Source organism: Castor canadensis, chromosome 18 (assembly GCF_047511655.1).
Source record: "Castor canadensis chromosome 18, mCasCan1.hap1v2, whole genome shotgun sequence".
Taxonomy (NCBI): Eukaryota; Metazoa; Chordata; class Mammalia; order Rodentia; family Castoridae; genus Castor; species Castor canadensis.
The window spans coordinates 46,415,374-46,437,153 of record NC_133403.1 but is presented as its reverse complement, the minus strand read 5'-3'; the positions used below and the strand labels follow the sequence as shown (position 1 = coordinate 46,437,153).

Here is a 21,780-nt window from a genome sequence, read left to right as displayed (position 1 = left end):
CGTCTGGAGGACAGCCTACCTGTCCCCAACACTCGAGGAGCTACTCTCCACTCCTTTGTAATGCTGTGCACTCATTTCTGTCTAATAATGCATCTGATTCTAGGGGAAGCCACCACAGCACAGAACTTATACAAATGTGCTGGTGATCACTTGGGAAGACTGCTCCCAAGTGCCACAGCCTGACCTGCTGCCAAGAGCAGCCACTTCCCATGGGTGCATCTGGCCAGGAGACCAGCACAAGGAGGGATTATTTTCACAGTAATCACATGTAAAATTCCACAATCCTGCCTTTCCCCTGGTTACAGGCTCCTTTGAAGGTTTTGCTAGCCTTGGTAGGTCAGCCCTAAACCTGAGTGAGGTGGGGACCTTATGCTGCCCCTGTCACAACTGTGCTTTTTTTTTCCTCCTCAAGATGTGCACTCAGCAGAGGTCAAGGAACATGAGCTTAGGTGTCAGCACCAACAATGTCCTCCAACACCAGTCGCTACTACTACAGAATCCTATATGCACAAGGGTAAGGAGAGAGCCTAACACACCCAGCAGGTATCAGAAATCTTCAAGGTCCCCCAGAAGCTGAAAAGGACAAAACAAAGCGGAGAAGTCAAGCTGCTCTTTCCCACTCAGTTATCCCCGTCCTCAAGACTTTTGGCTTCATCCTGGACTCAGACAATTTAAGAATCCCTAAAAGACCCCTTCTGGTGAAAAATAGTTATCTATTAGCTTCCTAATACCAAATCTTGTATTTCATGGGAAAAAATAGTTAAACCAACTAAAAACTCCCCTTAAAATGACAAGTCTTAAATTTTTAAGGAGAAAAATGTTCTTGTCCTTCCCACTCCTGAAATACTTGAGACACTTGTCATCTGGATTGTCCTACACTGCAGCTGCCTTGAGGACATCCCATCACAATAAAAATCATGGATGGTGTGTTAAAGGCACTCACACCTCCGAAGGGATTTGAGAAAACCAATGCTACTACACTACTGTATCTGCTTTCTTGGAACTCCTGGATAACCTAGTATCTTAAAAAAACTCCCTCAACAAAAGGAGATTTGTTTTGACCTTACCAACCTGGAAAAGGAAAATCTGAATGACTCGTACAGTGATGCAAGGCTGCATCTGGAGACACACAAACCTGCCACTGTGCAACTTCAGACTTGTGTGTGTAAAAGTTCTCTTTCTCTCTTCTTGGCAAATAAAGTCTTCAAAGTCAGCCTCTGAACTAAGTTAAAATCTTTATCAGTGACCCAAGTGAGAAGTTTTGACATCTTAACACCTTACTAAGTTGTAACTTGTTACACCAAAGCAGCTTCCAGAGAGTTTTGGACAATGGGAACAGGTAACAGTGGACCTTGACAGCTTGGGAACAGGGCTCTCCACACTCAAGAGTGCCTTCCCATGGCTCCTGACTGCAGCAGGACATGTGCTCTAGGGCATGGTGATCCCACAAACAATAGCAGAGAAGGGTCTTCCAAAGAATGGCCAGTCCACGTCAGAGTGGACAGATCTACATAGGGCCACTGTACGTGGAAGGAAAAATGACCAAGGGCCCTCTTACCTCCTAAGTTACAGGACTCAGTCAGCACAAAGGACAAGCTCATGTAAATGAGATCTGAGGGACACTGTCAAGCAGAGTTCAGCAGTGGGTTCACCACCTACTTGTCTACAGGTCACAAGTGTAGAACAGCCACTCCATGTTTAAAGGGCCAGGGAAAGAACAAATGAAATGTATTTCACCACATGAAAACTGTGTGGAATTCAAATTTCAGTGTCCATACAAAAGTTTTACTGCCATCCACACTGTGTGTGGTGGTCTGTTGTGTCAGAGACCAGAACTGTGAGATAGTCTGCACCTATACAGAAGGGTTTGTTGGCTCTCGCTGTATAGCTTAGAAAACAAACTGAGGAGCAGACCACCACCACACCCAACTGGTGCCAGTTACACTGTGCCGATGGAGCAGGCAGGCTTAGAGGACCACGTTGCTGACAAATGCCTGATGCCATGGAGGATCGGGTACAAAACTGGAAAACGAGGAAGCGTGAGGAAAATGAAGATCCAGGTCCAAAGGAGTCCACCAGGGGCACTGAAAGGGTGCTCAGTGGAAAAAGGAAAGGCCTTTCCCTGAAATTAGAGCTGACCTCTGGCTGAAGACAGGCAGCACACCAGATAGATGGGCCATGCTTGCTGATGCAATTCCCCAGGTGCCAGGCAGAGAGCACACCCAAAATGGGGTGGGGAGATGATGCAGGTCACCTTTCCACAGCAAGGTTCAATTCCAGAGACAGGCTTCTGAGTATCAGACAAGTGTGACTGAGGACTCTTCCCCAGTGAGCTGCTGTTTTATGTCAAAGGCCAACCAACATTTCCAAACAGGAAGCAACTAAAGAGCAGCACCAGGTACAATGGATGAAAATCAACTGACAAGCAAACTCAAGCAACTAGCTGACTGTCAGCGGTCCAGGTGTTTGTGGCAAGGACTGTACTGTGCTCTTGTTCACAAGGGACTGAGTGAGACAGATGTTGCCCATGAACTTCACACCCACATAAATGGTCCTTGTCTCAAGAGTTGAAGCCAGGTATTTTGTCTTTTTATGTTTTTCAAGACTGAATCTTTATGGAGTCTAGACTGGCCTCAAATTCTTAATTCTCCTGTCTCAGCTTCCCAAGTGCTAGGATAACAGGTGTGTGCCGTTATACCTAGCAGGCATGTCTTCAAGTACATGAGATTCAAATAACCAAGGGATGAATCAAACAAAGAGCTCAGATGGAGGAGCTGTGCTAAGACATTAACCTGCTCAGTCGCAGTACTAAGGCCAGGCAGCCAGGGACTAATCACAGAACAGAGCACGCTTATGGTTCATAAACTTCCACAATGCAAAACTAGCATTTCTATGTAACTAGCACGTCTAGTAAGTCAGGAGAGAACCAAAGTTTTTTCTTTTCTTTTTTTAAGGTGCTGAGGATGGAACCCCGGATCTTGCACTCTACCACTAAGTCACACACTCCAGGCCAGGGAAGGTATTTTCTCTTCATTTTTATTAGTGTACATTATTTGCAATGTGGAGGCTTCATTGTGAAACTTCCATGCAAACATGTAATATTCTTTGATCACATTCACCCCTCTATTAGTCTTTCTGATCCTCCCTCGATTCCCCGTTTTTAAATCTTTCTTGCAATTTTAAAAAATGGGTTTATGACCTTTTCATACATGCTTACAATGTACTTCAGGTCATATTCCCCTCCCCCCGCCAACACACTTGCTTTTCTACCTCTCACCTTCAGCTAGTTCCTCTGACAAACAGTCCTCTATTTGTGTCCATTTTTTTCTTTACATTTAGCTTTCATGAATGAGAAAACATATGGTATTTGTCTTTCTGTGTCTGGCTTACTTCGTTTAACATAACCTCCATTTCCATTCATTTTCCTGCAATGACCTAATTCTCGTCTTCTTTATGGAAGCATAATACTTCACTGTGTCTACATGCCATATTTTCTTTATCCATTCATCAGTTGTAGGGCACCTGGACTGATTTCATAGCTTGGCTCGTGAACAGTTCTGCTATCAACACAGGTGTGCAGGTCTCTCTACTGTATGCTGACTTACACTCCTTCAGATATGTGCTAGGAATGGTACAGCAGAGTTATAAGGTGGCTTATTTTTAGTTTTCTGAAGAACCTCCATACTTATTTCCCGGTGGCTGCACTAACTTACCCTCCCAACAGTGTGTAAGATTCCACCCCATCCTGATCCCACTCTGATAGTCACTCTGAGTTGGGTGAAATAGGATGTCGATGTCATTTTGATCTGCCTTTCTTTTATGGCTAAGGGTGCTGAACATCAGGGAATTTTATGACAACTAATTTCTTCTAGTTTCATAGTTAATAATGCCGAGGATAAAAACATATAACTTAAGAAAATCCATGCTTATAATCTCTTACTGTCTTCTCAGTCTTTTCTCTTGGCCAGAAAGGGTTCTTTTAGGACAAAATCTTGAGTAATGAAACAAACTTATCTGCAGTTCAGCAATTACTTCACTTTGATTTTTGTTGAGTTCAAATAAAATTCAGTTTATTTCCACCTAACACACGTGTTTCTCAGGACAGCCTTATGAAGATGTTAATTCACTCTGCAGCCCCGGCTCCTCCACCTCCTTCCTGTTGGGAAGGGTTCCTTGGGCTTTCACCTCACCATGATGCTCACTTACGTTAAGAATGCCAGTGCTTTCTCTTCGTTCTTCCATTCAACGTACAATAAAGCTATTTCCTAGAATCTAATGAAACTTAAAAAACACAGTCTGCCCAGAACCTACGGGATACAGCAAAGGCAGTGCTAAAGGGAAAGTTTATGGATATGACTGCCTAGATTAAAAAAACCAAAACAAAACAGATCTTGGGCTGGTGGAGTGGTTAAGGCAGTAGAGCGCCTGCCTAGCAAGCGTGAGGCCCTGAGTTCAAAACCCTGTACTGCCAACTGTTCCCCCTAAAAACAAACAAACAAAAAAACCAGATCTCGAATAGTCTAATGATATTCGTCAAGCTCCTAGAAAAACAAGAACAAGCCAAATCCCAAATTAGCAGTAGAGAAACAGTAAAATTAGAGCCAAAATTAATAAAACAGAAACCAAAATATACAAAGAATCAATGAGACAAAAAATTGGTTCTGAAAAATAAGCAAGATTAGTAAAGCCTTAGCCAATCTGACTAGGAGGCGAAAGACCCAAGAATACACTTTGAAAAACTACATTCAAGATAAACTGGCTAATCTGCAAGAAATGGATAAATTTCTATATGCATGTGATCAACCAAAAATGAACCAAGAGGATGTAAATCACCCAAACAGACCTACAGCGGGCAATGAGTTTGAAGCAGTAGTAAAGAGTCTCCCAACAAAGAAAATCCCAGGACCCAACAGATTCACTGCTGAATTTTACCAGAATGTTAAAGAACTAACACCAACACTCCTCAAACTCTTCCGTGAAGTAGCAAAAGAAGGAACATTACCAAGCTCATTTTTTGAAGCTAGTATTACAGTTATTCTAACACCAGACGGGGACACAATAAAGAAAGGGAATAGGTCAATCTCTTCAATGAACAGACACAAAAACTGTCAGTGAAATATGTCAAACACATCAAAAAGATCATACACCATGGTCAAGCTGCTTTTACTACAGGGATGCAAGGATGGTTCAACATATGTAAATTGATAAATGTAATACAGCACATAAACAGAATCAAGGAAAAAACCACATAATCATCTCAATTGATGCAGAAAAAGCTTTACACAAAATTCAACATCCTTTCATGATAAAAGCTCTGAAGAAAATAGGAATATAAGGCATCTCAACGAAATAAAGGCTATGTACAACAAACCCACAGCCAGCATCACACTAACTGGGGAAAAACTGAAACACGTTCCATTTTAAAGTCAGGAATGAGACAAGGGTGTTCACTCTCCCACTCTAATTCAATATAGTTTTGGAATATCAGTAAGAAGGAAGAAATAGAAGGGATTCAAATAGGGAAGGAAGAAGTCCTATTTGCAGATGACATGACTTTCTATCTAAAAGACCCTGAAAATGTGCCAAAAACCTCTTTGACATCATAAATACTTTCAGCAAAGTAGTAGGATACAAAATCAATACACAAAATTCAATAGCTTTTTTATATACCAATGAAAAAGAAACCAGGAAAACAATCCCGTTTATAATGGCCTCAAAAAATATCTGGGAATAAATTTAACAGGGGAAGTGAAAGACCTGTACAATCCAAACTACAAATCACTGAAGAAAGAAACTGAAGACACCAGAAGACAAAAGGATCCCCCATGCACATGCATCGGCAGAATTAATACTGTGAAAATGGCTATACTACCAAAGGCAACCCGTATGTTCAATGCGATTCCCATCAGAATTCCAATGGGGTTCTTTAGAGGAAGAAAAAGCAATCTAAAGTCCATGTGGAAGCACAAAAGACCTTGGACAGCCAAAGCAATCCAGAGGAAGACCCAGACATAAATCCATGCAGCCAGTCACCTGATTTTTGACAAAGAAGCCCAAAACATATATTGGAGAAAAACCAGCCTCTTTAACAAATGTTGCTGGGACAACTGGATATCCACATGTAGAAGACTGAAACTAGATTCCTGTCCCTCCCACTGTACTAATATTGATTCAAAGTGGATCAATGTAAGACCTAAAACTCTGAAACTCCTCCAGTGAAAGAATAGGGAAAACACTGTTACTACATAAACAAGAACTTCCTGAATAGAACTCCAGTAGCTCAACAAATAAAGAGAAAGGACTGACAAATGGGACTGTATGAAACTAAAAAATTCTTCTAGACAGCAAAGGAAATGATCATTGTACTGAATAGCTACGAATAGGAAAAAAAAACTCTGCCAGCTATTCATCTGACAAGGGATTAACAGCCAGAATTTACAGGGAGCTCAAAAGAACTTAACGCCCAAAGAATCAATGACCCAATGAAGAAATGGACAAATGAACTGAACAGACAATTCTCAAGGGAAGAAGTACAAATAGCCACTAAACACATGAAGAAATGCTCACCATCCCCGGTCATAAAGGCAATGCAAATCAAAACTACACTGAGATTTCACCTCATCCAGTCGGAATGTCTATCGTCAAGAACATGAACAACAAATGCTGGCAAGGATGCGTGTGAGGGGGTTAAAAACACGTACGCATTGTTGGTGGGAATGTAAATTAGTACAACCACTATGGAAAGCAGTGTGGAAGTTTTTCAAAAAAAACTAAAAATATGGGTTGGAGGTGTGGTTCAAGTGTGAGGTGCTGCATTTAAACCTTGTACTGGAAGGAAGACAACCTCTAAAACCAGAACTACTACTAGAGTTAGAGATACTGTCCCTGGGCATATATCTGAAGGATTGTAAGTCAAGATAAAACAGAGGCACCCGCACACCCATGGTTACTGCAGCACTATTCACAATAGCTAAGTTATGGAAACAGCCCAGATGCTCAACAATTGATGAACAAATTAAGAAAATGTGGTATATATACACATAGTAGACAAAATGGAGTATTGTTCAGCCATAAACAAGAATGAAATTACGTTGTTTGCAGGTAAATCATCATGGTAAGCAAAGCAAGCCAGGTTCAGAAGACAAAGGTTACATGTTTTCTCTCTCATATGGCAGATCCAAAAGATAGACATATACACAAACATGACCATTGAGGGCACCAGATGAGGAGGGAGAGGAAGAGATGGTGGAGAGTGAACAGCATCAAAACACACTGCATCTATGTAGGAAGACGGCATACAAGCGCACTGAAAGCTGTTAAGTAATAGAGCACAGGGAGGAAAGGGTAACAGAGTAATAGAGGAGATTAATCTGATTAAAGTATAATATACTCATGAGTGAAATACTGTGGTAAAACCTCTTTGAACAATGAATATGCACTTAAAAAAAAAAGGCCAGGAAAATAAAACAGGACCTGTCAGGACGTGGGTGGAGGGTGAATGGACAGGGTGAAGCAGAGTGACTATGGCTGTGTACTTCGGCAGTGAACCTGCTGAACGTCTTAAGAAGGGGAAGGGTGGAGAGAATGAGGATACGATGAACCTAATCAGGGCACACTGAACCACGCACAGCTGATGCATGCCAATACAAGTGCTGCAAAGAAATGCCTTCACCAGCAGGAAAGACATGTTTAAGAGATTGTGACAGAAGTAAAAAAACATTAGCAAAGCTATAAGAAATGGCTTGATTTCACATGTTATTTTTAGAATAAAACATTACAACACTACAAAGAACACTGCTGGCTAAGATAGTGGATGGTATTTTAGCATTATTGTCTTCTGAATAATTAATTTTATCTATTATACTCTTTTGCAAGAATTTATAGCTAAGTATCAGAAGACAAGTAAGTAATAAAATAAAAAGCTTGAAAAACAGTTCACTGTCAGGCTAAGAAACGAAAGAAATTGTTAGTTTTACGTATCTATATTTAAAGAGCTTCTAGAAAAAAATATTTTAAAATAAAAACAGATGCTCTTCCTCCTAGGCTGCCAAGATCTCTATCAGCAGAATAACAAGGAGCACCAGTGGCCCCAAGACCAGTAAATGGCAGGACAGGGTACAGTGCAGTGCAGACAGGACACTGGGCTGCTCTACCACTCTTGGAGTTGCACATCAAAACCACAGGGTTGCAAAGGATTCAGCACACTGTTCAGTCTCAAACAAGCACCACACAGAGTCTGCATGTTGGCTGAGAAGAGGACATGTCACTTAAAGCCCAAGCAGCTCAACTGGGCAGGCAAGTCAGCTGCTGCCGGAGGCCAGCCTCAGTCCTCTAGCTCCTCCTCCAAGCTATCCTGTGTGCCAGTCCTTAAGAGGCCCATGCAATGCTCCCCTCAACTTTGGCTTCTCCTGCCACATCTTGCCCTCTTCCTCAGGAGCCATGTGTCATGTTCTGCTGGGCTCTCAGGAGCACAGGTAGGCTCCCATGCTCACAGAGAGAGCAGAGCTTGAGTGAGTTCCACTAGTGTTCCACTGAGGACACAAGAGCATCTTGGTCTTTCCTGACTGATGTTTTCATAGCTATATCTTTACACATACACTTGTAGACTAAAGCAGAACTTCTGGGCCAGAAGCACGTGCATTTCAGGTTGTGACACACATGGCTTCTATGCAATCTAACAGCACCCGCCAGCCTCTCCCTCTTCTGTGTCAGTCAAGGCTAGAAAGTGGCATACCACTGCAGGTTCCACCTGCATTTTTATTCAGTCTCTTTTAATAAGATATGTAGATGAAATAACCAACACCTCCACAGCCTAGAAACCGATCTTATCCTAACTCTCATAGCTGCCAAGTGTTCTCCTTCTGAAGTAAGCCCCCTACTCCTGACACACCTGCTCAGCTGGGCCTGAGAGCGGCCTCAACTGCATTCCCACAGGCTGGGCACAGAGCCAGCAGATGCAGAGCCATGAGTGGGTGGCGAGGTGAATCTCTAAAAACACATGGCTATTTTTACCTCTGAATCATTCACATCACAGTTCATCTTTCAGCTGGACCATCAGCTTACTTCCTATCTCACTGTAAAAACTGTGCACATTAACAACATTTTTCTCATTAGGTGATAGATGATTGTTCTCCTGCCCAAGCCTCCTGACTTTCCAGAGTTTCCCGTGAGGCTCTACACATGGAAGCAAGTCTGTGAGAGGCTCATGGGCTCTGCCTCCCTGGTGTGGTCTCTCCAGATGCCCTGTCTGTCTGCGCCTGGCTCTGCCCATCTGTCCTCCTGCAGCACAGCCTGCTGCTGCCATGCTGGCACCTCTTGCTGCAAATCCATTGAATAAGCTCAACAGGGTGGCCAGGGCCATAACAAACACCAGGGAGAGCAGGTTCCTATTTAGAAGGCTGACAGGGACTTTTGTGGGTGGGTCACATGGTAGAGCACTTACAAGATACTGACTTCAATTTCAGTATTGCAAAAAAAAAAAAAAGACGTTTACTTCTACAAGTAAAGGTTTTAAGCAATTTTTTCAGCTAAACTCACAGTAATTATGTATTTAGTTAAAAAGTATTGCAACAGGCAATTGGGGTAAGAAAAGAGAATTACTGTTTCTGTGAACATAAAGCTTAAGGCTTTGGAAAACTGGATGAAAAAGAACAGCTTAAAAAAGCTGTAGCGCAACTAGAAGAGGGAAGACTAACTGTCGAGACCTTGGAATAACAAAATGGAAGCCTCACATGCTGGTGCCAGGGCATGTGGCACCACACTGCACAGAAACCCAGCCTAGCGAGTGGAGGGAACAGGTGCTGCTATCCACCATGGCAACAAGTAGACACCATACATTCATGCTTTAAAATAAAAGATAGAGCCAGGCATGGTGGCTGTAAACCTAGCACTCAGGAGGTTAAGGCAGGGGAGCTCGAGGTTGAGGCCAGTGAGACCTGTATAGAAAGACTGGTTTCAGGTCCACACCTAGTATTTTCAGCACATGGCTTTGCTTTAAGCACCAGGTAAAGGACTTCCACAGCAGGATCGAATTGCACTATCTGATAGGACACATCTCCCTTTATTAGGCTTCTTTTTTTAAAAAAAAGGTTTTCATAGTATGCCTGACTACATTTTAAAGATAACCAGGGGAATATTTTATTAGGCAGAAAAAAAAAAATCAAACTATCCCCAAAAACCTACCCCAGGGTTCACTAACTAGGTCTTGCTAACGTGAAATCTTTAACATTTCCTAGAAATAAGCGACCTGCAGTGTTTCCACTCACGAAAGAATAAAGAACATCCACACCCTAACAGTACAACTGGGAAAACAGACCTAAAAAAGCAAGGCAACTCACCCAAAGTCACCCAGCAGGCTGAGAAGAGTGGTACAGGACAACTTTAGAAAGTGCCCTCCCAGGGCCGGTGTGGTGCTGTCTGGTACTGCAATGCCTGTCCCTGCATGGTGAGGTTATGGGCTCATTCTTTTCTGTTTGTCAGTTTCTCTTTTCCCCAAAACCTGAACATCTGAATTGTTAGTGCTTCCAGCCATGAGAGACTCCTTTGGTTCCTGTACAGCTCAAGCTGCAATGGTCCCAGTGCATCAGTGGTGCCAGCTCACTGTTCCAGGCGAGATACAATAGCATGCTTGCTTGCTCCCCTCTGGGCATGCCTGCCTCTGGCTGCAGGCCCTCAATGCCTAGGTTGCCCCACTATGTGTCAGTGACAGCTGACATGGGCTCCAGCAATAAGCTCCTGTTCTCTAGGGTGTGTGCACAAGGGTATATGTGGTAAATATATGAGGGTAGTAGCCCATCTCACATGCCAGTGGACCCCAAGGTACCCACTGTGCTTCTGGGATTTTGTTCTTTACTTTCCAGAAGTTATTCACTGGTAAATACTCCGAGAATACATTCTTAGAGTGTGGAGGAGACAAGGGGGCACTCTGGCCAACAGAACACTAGACACACATGGACAAGCTTAGTAGGTACAGGATGGACACACGAGGTGACCAAAATTGCTCTGACCCCTTGGCCTCTTTCTAATTGCAGTAGTCCTCTCATTCCCCTTTCACATTCATTTTAAATTCCTCTTGGGTTAGGTCTTGGTCAGTTAGACAAGTTCATTCTTCTCTTCATGAGAATTTTACAAAGTCATGGGGCAAAAACACTAATCCAGGTTGTGGGCATGGCTCTGCACTTGAGTTACACCCAGCCACCATCTAGTCTTGGTGTCCTAGAGCACAGAAGAAAACAGATGCACGTGCTGTGTGCGAGTTCTCGATCCATGGGATGACACCAAAGCCCTGGGCACTTCCTGCTTCTGCTGCGGTGTCCCCCATCAGCTGAGCAATCAGGTTTGGTAGACACTCACTTAGGATAGGAGCAAGGTCCTCAAATGATGATGGTTAAGTTACACAGTACACTGACCCTCCAAGTGTCACCGTGCCCCTCTCAACAGAAAGAGAGAAGGAACTCAGCACTGGGATTAAGTAACAGGCTGTTGTTCTCACTGGTGTGACCAGTGAGTTTTGAACAAGCCTACGAACCTCTGAACGTGCAACAGCAATGCATACTTGTGAAAATCTGGAAAAATGAAGAGAAGTACTCCTGGGGAAAAAAATGAACCACAATGCTGCTCCTCAGAGCCAGTCCAAGTCCAGGGAGGACTCTGCACAGTCCCGACTAGGCTTTTAGACACAGCTGAGCTGTCACTGTCAGCACTCATGCAGCCTGGTGAATAAAACAGCCATGCCTGGTGTTCCTCTGCTGAACTGCACTGGTGAATAAGCGCTTTATCAACGACTATTTACCAGTGACCACACAGCAGTTCGAGTACAGGCAGTCCCCAAGTATAACTAATTTGGGGAAAGACATGGTTGTGGCCACTGCCACTGGCCAACAACCTGCCAAAGACAACCTTGGACTCCTTGGCTGCTTCACTGCAAAGCCAGGAAGGCAACGACAATGCCAGTTGGGCACTGGGATGAAGTAATGCATCAGCTCACAGAACCACAAGGCAGGCAGAAGACAGGGGAGAAGCCAGTGCAGAAACTTAGAAAAGGAAGGTGAGGGCATGAGTCAGGAAGAGGAGTAGGTGGGTCTGGCTATACCAAGGCTGCTTCTGTCTGCAGCAGCTGTGCTGCAGGGACACTGTGACTTTTACATTGGTGTGAGACCATAAAAGGACAACTGACTCTCAACCCTGACACAGGTGACTTATTTCTGTAAGGTTTTATTGAGATTCTGGGAAGCTGGAGTCCTGTCCCACTTTATGACAGCCCTGAGCCTTACAGGCAGTTGTCGGGGCAACCCTGCAGGTTGTGGCTCTCAGATGGGCTCTTGGTGCTGGCTTGGGGCTCTGACCGTTGGGGTGAAGCAGGAGCATGTTGTCTGAAACTTACAAACCTCATGTCAGGTTCACTTTCTCTCACAAAGTCCAGACACACAAAATGCCCTATTGTCCACATGTCTGTCACTCATACTGTGTAAAGAAGGGATGCCCCCACTGTGTCAGGGGAGGTAGGAGTAGGGCCAGCCCTCAGGCTGAGCAAAGCTGCACAACCAGATACTGCTATAGCTCATCTTGGGCCCTGGAAGCCCTGCCAAGGGCTGTCTCAAATCTGTCCATTGTCCCTACCAGACAGGGATGCCATGTCGGAGTGGCCACTCTCAGCTGGATCTATGAACACTATGAACCATGACTGACCTGTGTTTAGCTGAGTGTCCACTAGTGACAGCCAGAGCTATTCCCTGGGCCCTCATACCTGAATTTCTGTGGCTCTCTTTTGCAGCAGTGCAATGGCTGTAGGGGGCCAGTGGATATTCATGGACACTGCATCTGACTTAAGCAAGTTCAAGACAGGATCGACACAGGAAAACAGGAGCTAAGCAAGATGGAGGGGACAGCAGGATCCCCTCTGGGGTGTGCAACCAGACTGAGCAGAAGACGCACAGAGACTCCTATCACCACTGACTCCATCACTCATGAGCTTTGCATGGGGCCTGGTTGTCTATCCACAAGTGCACGCTGTGAGGACTGGGCACTAGAAGGGATCTCCACAAAGCCACGAGGACAGTAGCTTGTGTGATGCTGACTCCAGGAGCTAACCACAGAACTTAATGTAAAATGCAACTCTGCAACACAGGTCTCTGATTGGAACTCTTGAGAATTGGATTTGGCTTGATTGTATCATTTGCAGAAATTATTTAAGTCCTTAACTTGGAGTATATCTGTGGACACATGCAAAAAGTTCACTCATGTAAATGATTTTTACAATCTGAGAATGTGAACTTAGCACATGAAATGACTTATCTTGTGTGCCAGTGCTTAGAGGGAAGTGCCAAGAACAACCATCAAGTACACTGAGAGTTGGCTCAAACAGAAGCTTCCTTTTTAGCACAGGGCCCCAAGGCATGCTCCCAACATGGAAGGACTCAGCATCCCAGTCTGTAGTGAAGCACCAAAGACCAACCCTGCATGGCTACAGGCTCTTCACTTTTGTAACACTTCACCTTGGAACAGGCTAGAAGACCCAATGCCGAGACTAAGTCAGACACTGTCAAAATGATTGCTTGAACAGAACTTCAAGATTTACCTTCAACTAGGTGCTGGTGGATCACACCTGTAATCCTGGCTATTCAGGAAGCACAGATTAGGAGTATTGAGGTTCAAAGCCAGCCAGGGCAAATAGTTCATGAGAACCTATCTCAAAAAAACCCATCACAAAAAAGGGCTGGTGGAGTGGCTCAAGCTACAGGCCCTGAGTTCAAGTACCGCAACCAAAAAAAAAAAAAAAAAAAAGGTTTGCCTTTAGTCAGCGACTCTGGCTAATGAAGAAGAACTGGAAAGAGATGCAACTCTGCGGTGCACACTCCAGTTGGCTCTGTGTCTCCAGGCTCAACATTCACACTTCAACCAGCCTTGGGTTGAAAATATTCAGGGAAACACTGTGTTTGTACTCAGCATGTGCACAACTCTTCACCCTTGCCACTGTTCCTTTGCACAGTGTAACAACTACTCACACCAGATTACAGGAAGCATTAAGTCCTCTAGGGATAATTTTGAACTCTCTGGGAAGAAGGGACTTACTTGTGCATCCATAAGTTTGATATCTGCTGTGGGTCCTGAAACCCAGCTCTAAATGCACACCAAGGAACAACTGTACATGCTGCCATGTGCTTGTGTCTCTTTACAGAAAGAAATTATGGAGACAATCCTGTGCAATCTGTGCCTACCCATCATCTGTTCTCCCTGCTTTTTTTTGGTGGGACAGGGGTTTGAACTCAGGGCTTCCTGCTTGCAAGCAGGCACTCAACCACATAAGCCACACCTCTAGTCCATTTTGGAGATGAGGTCTCTCCAACTATTTGCCCAGGCTGGCTTTGAACCATCGATCCTCCTGATATCGACCTCAGAAGTAGCTAGGATTACAGGTGTGAGCCACCACACGCAGCTCCCTGCTCTTCTTAATCTGTCCTCGCCATTCTTTTTTTTTTGGTACTAGGGTAGAACTGAGGGCCTTGGACTTGCTAGACAGGAACTCTATCACTAAGCCACTCTGCCAGCCCTTTTTGTATTACTATTTATGTATGTATGTATTTTGTGGTACTGGGGTTTGAACTCAGGGCCTACACCTTAAGCCACTCAACCAGCCCTTTTATTGTGGTAGGTTTTTTTCTGATAGGGTCTTGCAAACTATTTGCCCAGGCTGGCTTTGAACCATGATCTTCCTAATCGCTGCCTCCCGAGTAGCTAGGATTACAGGTTTGTCACCGGCACCCGGGTGGTGTTAGTTATTTTTGAGATAGGGTCTCGCTTTATGTCTGGGATTGTCTGAATCAAGATTCTCCTGTTTGTGCTTCCCCAAGTAACTGGGATGACAGATGTATATCACTACACCCAGCCATTGGTTGAGGTGAGGTCTTGCAAACTTTCTGCCAGGCTGGCCTTGATCCTCCCAATCTCAGACTCCTAAGTAGCTAGGATTACAGGTGTTAGCCACTGTCCCTGGCTCTTCCCATTCTTCTTAACATGACTTTGTCTTTGTTTAGGGCAGCAATATGCCCAACTGCAGGCCCCATTTCTTCCAGCCTTTACTACAGGCAGGAAGACCTCATGACACTCTCTAGTCAATGATGAGTTAAAGGAAGCCAAGATGTGGCTTCTTGGAAGGCCACTAAGAGGTGCAGGTAGAGCTGGCACCTGTTTCCTACCATTGCTCCTGCTCTTCCTTCCTGGAATGCAGAACTAACACCAGGACAATTAGCTAATACTGGCCACAGGTCAAGCAAACGGATGACCTCCAGGTGAGGTCTGGTTTGCCTAGCTCCATGCTGTTACCCCAGGGAATTAGTTTGGTGGGGGCTCTGCAAACTGGATGCAGGTCAGGACGCGCTCAGTGGGTACTCACAGTCTGCCGTGTACTCCACCTGGGAGGGCTGTGTGGGTGCTCCATCTGGGGTGTGCGGGGTGGGAGCAGAGCTGTCAGCCTGTGCTTTACGGACAAGAGCTGCTAGGGGATGATCCGGGTCCACCACCTTCAAGGGCTAGGGACAGAGAAGACATGTGGCCTTAGTATTTTCTGGGTTCTGAATTACACAAACTATCCTGTCACAAAAAGACTCAATGTTTTGGTGCGTGTACAGGCCTGGGAACCTCAAGCAGAGGTCTGCACAGCACTGTGAGAGCTGCAAATGCCAAGGTGGAGTCACAAAGGGGAGCCCAGAGGGAGTGGAGGCAGGGACCACACGACACTGCAGCTTAACTACCATCTTGCAAACAGCACTCTGCGAGGATGTCTGCCCAGCAGTTTCCTGCTTGGCCCTGGCCTCCTTGTTACTGATCCTTGTAGCCAGGGATAATGGTTCCAATACAGCTCCTCAACCTTCCTCATGCTGCCTTTAAGACCACCATCTTCTTTTACCTCCCTTAACTTGCCACCCTCTGCCCGAGCACATATTCCAGATTGCAACCTTCTGCCCATTTGTGAGCAAAAGCCATTTCTCAAGAGCATTCTCTCTGTTACCAAAGGTCCTGACTGGCTCTGACCTGATGGCTGTGGCCATCAGAGGAACTATGGGATCTTTGTCTCCAGTGACAACCACTAAACAGTGGACGGGAGGAATGCCAGGGCTACACTGCTACTCATCAAAGTGTGAATCTCCAAGCTCAAGAGACCTTGAAATCTGTCCTTCCTCAGAAGGATTTCCGATTTCTAATGAACACCCTTTATTCTGCAATCAATCAGGCATCAGTCCCTCCAGGTATCAGACACACTGTACATGCTGGAACTGCATGCTAAAAATCTCGCAGCTGTCTCTCACATCACAAATGGCAGACTGAGAACGTGAACAAACCCAAAGTTTCTTGGTAAGGATGAGGGGAGGGTCAGAAGTAAAAACACTTATTTAGAAAGGTAACAGATGACTTCAAAAAAGATATTCTGAACCTAATCCTTCAAAGGAATCTACATGGCAAAACTACTTCGAAGACTTCACCAGCACTCTACTCATTCTAAGCATCCCAGAGGGTAAAAGTGTTAACAAAACAAAAATAATCTGCTTGTGAACTTTATGCTGTAGATTTGTAGGAAATAAAAGAAGCAAATGCTTTGCCTCCAACCTAAATACAAAAATGCACAAACACCTCAAAGATGATAAAATAAGATATAGCCACAACACACAAGAAATGACATGTTTAGTATTTCCAAACTTTTTGTTATGGCATGAAAACACAGCTCACTAATGAGACAGAGACCTTCATCAGCTCTTCAAGGCGGCTGCTCTTCTTGGAGGCAAAGAGAGATGGGTGCAGGTAGCTCCCATCTTCCTCCTCATCCTCGTCTTCGTTGTCAGAGTTTGCCCCTGACTCTGAAAGAAAAAAAATCACATTTCAAGATTTTGGCATAACCGAATACATGGATCAAGTTATCACTTTGTAACCCATAAACATGTACAATTAAAATATTAAAAATATTTTGGTGGTATGTTTTTGGTGTATTAAATATTTTGGTGGTATGTTTTTGGTGCAAAAACTCAGAAACAGATAAGGGGATAGCTCTACGTATGGTCACTTCTTGATATCTGTCCCCAGTATCTGAGAATATTCCTTACACTCATCCAAGTTGTCCAAGGAAAGCCAGACAAGGAATCGTAACCTTCACTCACTTCACAGCCTGCTCTTAACATTTACTAGTTTAGGGGCACTATAACAGCTTTTGTTTTCATTAAAAAAGAAAAAACCCAGAAACCTTACTGACATATGAAAAGTAAAATAACACCAAGAGAAATCTCCATCCCTGGCACTGTGTGGGCGACCCCTGAGTTCAGATGAAGAGAACAAAATTCAGTGGAAGACACATGCATAGATAGAGAGGCTTGGCCCTGAGTATCATTCAAAATACAGACACTTAAAAAAAAAAACCAACTCAGACAGACAGCCCAAGTGCAATGAACCATTTTCATTTCACTGTTGTGGACATGTAAATTTCACTTACAGCTTGAACACTGGGTCAGATAATCAGACAAAGAACGGCACTTTTGCTTTCTCTGTGAAATGTTGAACAGCCAAAGACAAGAGGGGTCTCCCAAGTAGACACATTTGGATGGCATCGATATTTAATTCTACTTCACTAAGAACTGAATGTGGTGCCCCAGCAGGGCTAATTATCAAGCCTCACCAGAAGAACTGCACACACTTTTTCACTTTCAACCCTACATCTGAGGACGAGGATGTTTACATGCCCCAGAGCTGACCCTTGCCACCCCACGGCCCCAGAGTCTGTGCAGGGCAGAACAGGTTCACATACTTTTCTTCTCTTCACTCTTGCTTTCTGCCAGCACTGTGTACCGCCCTTCTTTCATAGCTTTCTGGATGAACTTGTAGTAGGGGTTGAGGTAGTGGTCGAAGCGCAGGAAGTCGAATTGCGAGTTTCGTGCCTGCTTGGCCTTCAGCATTATTTCAAACTGTGCTCCCTGCTTGCACACGAAATTGGCTGTGCGCTCAATGATGGCGTGCATTTTGGCTGTTGGTGGCTAGGAGAAAACACACACGCTCATGTTATCAGTTTGCCCTCTTTCCCACTGGTCACATGATTTAATCAAAAGACAAAAACAGCCCTGGTTTTACTGTCCCTTTCAAGTCTGGTACTGCCCGTGACCTGACATCCTGCTCATCTCTGAACTGCAGCAGTATCTGAGGGAAGAAAACACTGACACTAGGCAGGCCACTCTCCACCACTGTAGGGTACCCACAGTTGTGGACTTTCTGGGCACCAAATCAACACCTCTGTACACAGCTGGTCTAAGCAGTGGACAGTGGACTTCAAGGGCTTCCTGAGCCCTCTGGAGAGGGTGCAGAATCCACACACACACGGATTCTCCTTGGCGGGGCACATGTCTCAAAGTCCCTCGAAGAGGCATGAGGCCCCTCCTACCCCACAGGCCTTGAAACATCAGAAGGAAGCCCAAGCTCACAGCAAGCACCCAATTCTGCACCTTGCCACTCTCGTCACCCCATGTCTTCTAAGACCAGCTTATGGCTCCAGCTCACCACCATTCCTGTTTAAAGCTCAGTGTCCCAAACTGGAAAGGAGTTTCAGCCTGGTCTGGCCAGAGCAGATGAGAGTGGACACTGAAGGTGGCGTTCAAACCCTTGCTTCTTCCCTCACATAGGCCACATCATGCACTTGCCACCTCAAGCCCAGAAAGAGAACTTGTTAGATCAAAACCTGCAAGGAAATACCCAAGAATACTTTGTTTTGGGCAATACTGAGTTTGAACTCAGGGCCTTACACTTGCTAGGCAGGCTCTCTACCATGTGAGCCATATTCCCAGCCCTAGTTTGTTTTAGTTATTCTTTTTTTCCAAGCAGGATCTTGTGCTTGTTGCCTGGGGCTGGCCTGGCACCTCATTCCTCCTACGTATGTCTCCTATATGCCTGGGATTACAGATGCACACCACCATGCCTGGCCTGTTTGTTGAAATAGGAGTCTCATTAACTTTTCTGCCTGGGCTGGCTATCTTCCTGATCTCTGTCTCCTGAATAGCTGGGATTATAGGCATGCATCACCATCCTCAGAATAGTTTTAATAACAACGAAGAGATTAACACTAGCATATTACAGGGAACTAAAACTGAAAACTATTCTCATTAAAAATTGGCAGTTAAGAGTTCAAGATGCTTATTGTAATTGCAGTTCTCATCCTTCATAAAATATAAGCAGCTTAATTCTCACAATTTCTGAATAAATAATGTCCCTCACACTTAAAAAGGATAAACATCTCTAATTAAAGTTATTTAGAAACCCAGACAAATTAGGTTCCATGTTAAAAGGCTCATTGCATATGAAATATGGACCCTGATGCAGATGGTCATTGATGCTGGCTGAACAGGAAGGCTCATTTTCAAAACGGTACATTCCATAAGCACAATGATGGTTAATGATCACTTCAGAAAAACGACCCTAAAGGAAAATGGATCCCACCCAACGCAGGCTCTCTATGGCTCATCACCTCGCTGTCTCAAGGTCTCTAATAGTAGGCCTGGTCATCATATAGTTTCAGGATTACAATGGCTAAGATGAACGTGTAGGTAATTTTACAAAGAAATAATGACTGCACAAAAAATAAAGCATCTTAGGAGCATGCGGCAAGATGAAGAAGATATAAGATACAAGCGTCTGGCTTGGAGAAAGCCATTCTGTGCCACTGTTATGCAGACCTTTGGTAAATTCTCTCCCATTTATGAGACTCATGATCATCCCTGCTGTACAACAAGAGCATAAGGTACAGTTCACGGATGTGGGAAGTGTGCCTCAGTGGTAGAAGGCAAGCATGCCCGAGGCCCTGGGTTTGATCCCCAACACCAAAATCAGTTCAACCCAACCCAACCCAAACCAAACCAAACCCTGTCAACATGTAAGTGTGCACGTGTTACAAAGGCTACCTGATAAAAGGGAAATGTCTCTCAAATCTGCTCCTGGACAGAAGCACTTTGTTAGCAAAGCTGCTGAGCTGAGGAGGTGTGCTGATATCTCCCCTCCTCCAAACTTCCATCATTATGGCTTTAAATTTACAGCAACTACTAGAAGTGGGAGGGTGATAGCGACAGGTCAGGAAACCCACAAGAGCTGTGGGACTCTCTGGACTCAGATCCAGCAGAAGGAACAGGACAGGGTGGCATAGGAACGAAGATGGGAAATAAGTGAGGAACACGAGGGCACCACAAGCCTTCTGGTTCTCCAACAGGGCAGAAAAAAATAATCAAATACTTGCTTTGCCTACAGACTTAAATAAATATCAGATTCTGTCACAATTCAAAAGTACAAATAAAACTGTAGAAGCACTAGTGGGAAAAAACAGGAAAAAAATTTCAATTACTTGGGAGTGGGGAAGGTCTTCTAAATCAAGCTTAAAATTAAAACCCTGCAGCCAGAGGAGGAGAGCAACACACAGGGCCCCAGAGACTTTGCATGAAGAGTGACACACAGAGTTATAGGACAAAGTGCCTGTAGAAGCACCTGAAAGAGTGGACACCAGACGTGGGGGGACTTACACTACAAGGAAAAGACAAACTGCTCCACAGGGCACATTGATTTCTTATTTCTCCCATTCCACCTCAGGGCAACACAGCATGCAAACTGTGAAAGTAACACTCAGTGGACAATACTTAGTAGAGTTGAGCTTCTGGTGTTCAGGGCACTGGAGTCCATCACTGGCTAGAATAGAAGCCCAGGCCTGAACCCTACAGCGCTGACTTGGGGCAGCTCCTCCTAATCTCTCTACACCTCAATGCTTCTCCTCTGGAAAGCGGTAATGATGGTCCCTACTTCGAAGAGTGACTGTGAGCATCAAGTGAAAACAGGAGCACCTAAGCAACTAACTGCCCAATGCTTGGGACATAGTGTGTGCTCAGTAAGTGCTTACTAAGCCTCTTATTTCACTCTTAACACATTGAAATGTTGCACACAACAGTATTTCTATACAGCAAGCTTTTTCTCTCCTTTCTAAATATGTGTTCTCTTGCTGGCAGAGTGGCTCCAGTGATAAAGTGCCTATTTAGCAAGCAGAAGGCCCTGAGTTCAAACCTCGGTCTTGCTAAAAGAAAACAAAGACGCAGTCTCTCAGAAACACGTTCCAATGGGCTTACTAAGCAGGACTTCTGGCCCTATGCCTGACCAATGGCTCTGGGGAATCACATAAAATCCAGTGCTAGACAACAGGCAGGTCTACATGACTGGGCACCTAGTAGACATCGATCATGGCTCACACTCCATCTCTGCCATCTGTGGTGTCTCAAGAGTGAGGCAGGTGAGAAAGGGGGTGGGCAGAGTCACTGACTCTCCACCCTCTACCACTTGAAAGTGCTGGATGGTTCCAGCATGGCATCCACACAGAGGGGAAAGGCGGACAGGCCATTGGCCTGCATGTGGGGAACTCAGGACAGGACAGACAGGCTTCAGGTCCAAGAGAAGGGTGGATGACTGAATGTATCATGTCAGGACACATGATGGGTAGCCACATGTGGAGGAAAAGAGATTTCTACTTTCTGCAGGACTGAAACACATACTCATGGAATCACTGTACAAAGCTGAAGCTAAAGGTGTCAGATCGCTGTACAGGCGTGGTTAGCATGGGCTGGCTCTATTACAGTGGAGGTAATCGAGTACCTACGGGTATCGAGTAGGAGAAAAGTAGAGGCCGCAGGTACTACATCTTCATGAGGTTATCACTCTATATCTAGTTCAAACCAAAAGCTCCCTCAAGTACCCACTTTATTAACCAGTCACCCCACTCGGCCT

The 21,780-nt window shown here is 44.7% G+C and overlaps 1 protein-coding gene across 8 annotated transcripts in view; it reads right to left on the bottom strand.

Moving 5' to 3' along the window:
• Nucleotides 1-21,780, bottom strand: part of Sfswap (splicing factor SWAP) — a 71,621-nt gene that overhangs the window by 42,247 nt on the left and 7,594 nt on the right. For all 8 annotated transcript variants that reach the window (XM_020181231.2, XM_020181233.2, XM_020181232.2 and 5 more), the window contains 3 exons: nucleotides 17,789-18,014; nucleotides 16,738-16,850; nucleotides 15,392-15,527 (listed from right to left, as the gene is read on the bottom strand). In XM_020181231.2, the coding sequence (XP_020036820.1) occupies nucleotides 15,392-15,527; nucleotides 16,738-16,850; nucleotides 17,789-18,014 (475 nt within the window). The remainder of the gene's footprint in view (nucleotides 1-15,391; nucleotides 15,528-16,737; nucleotides 16,851-17,788; nucleotides 18,015-21,780) is intronic.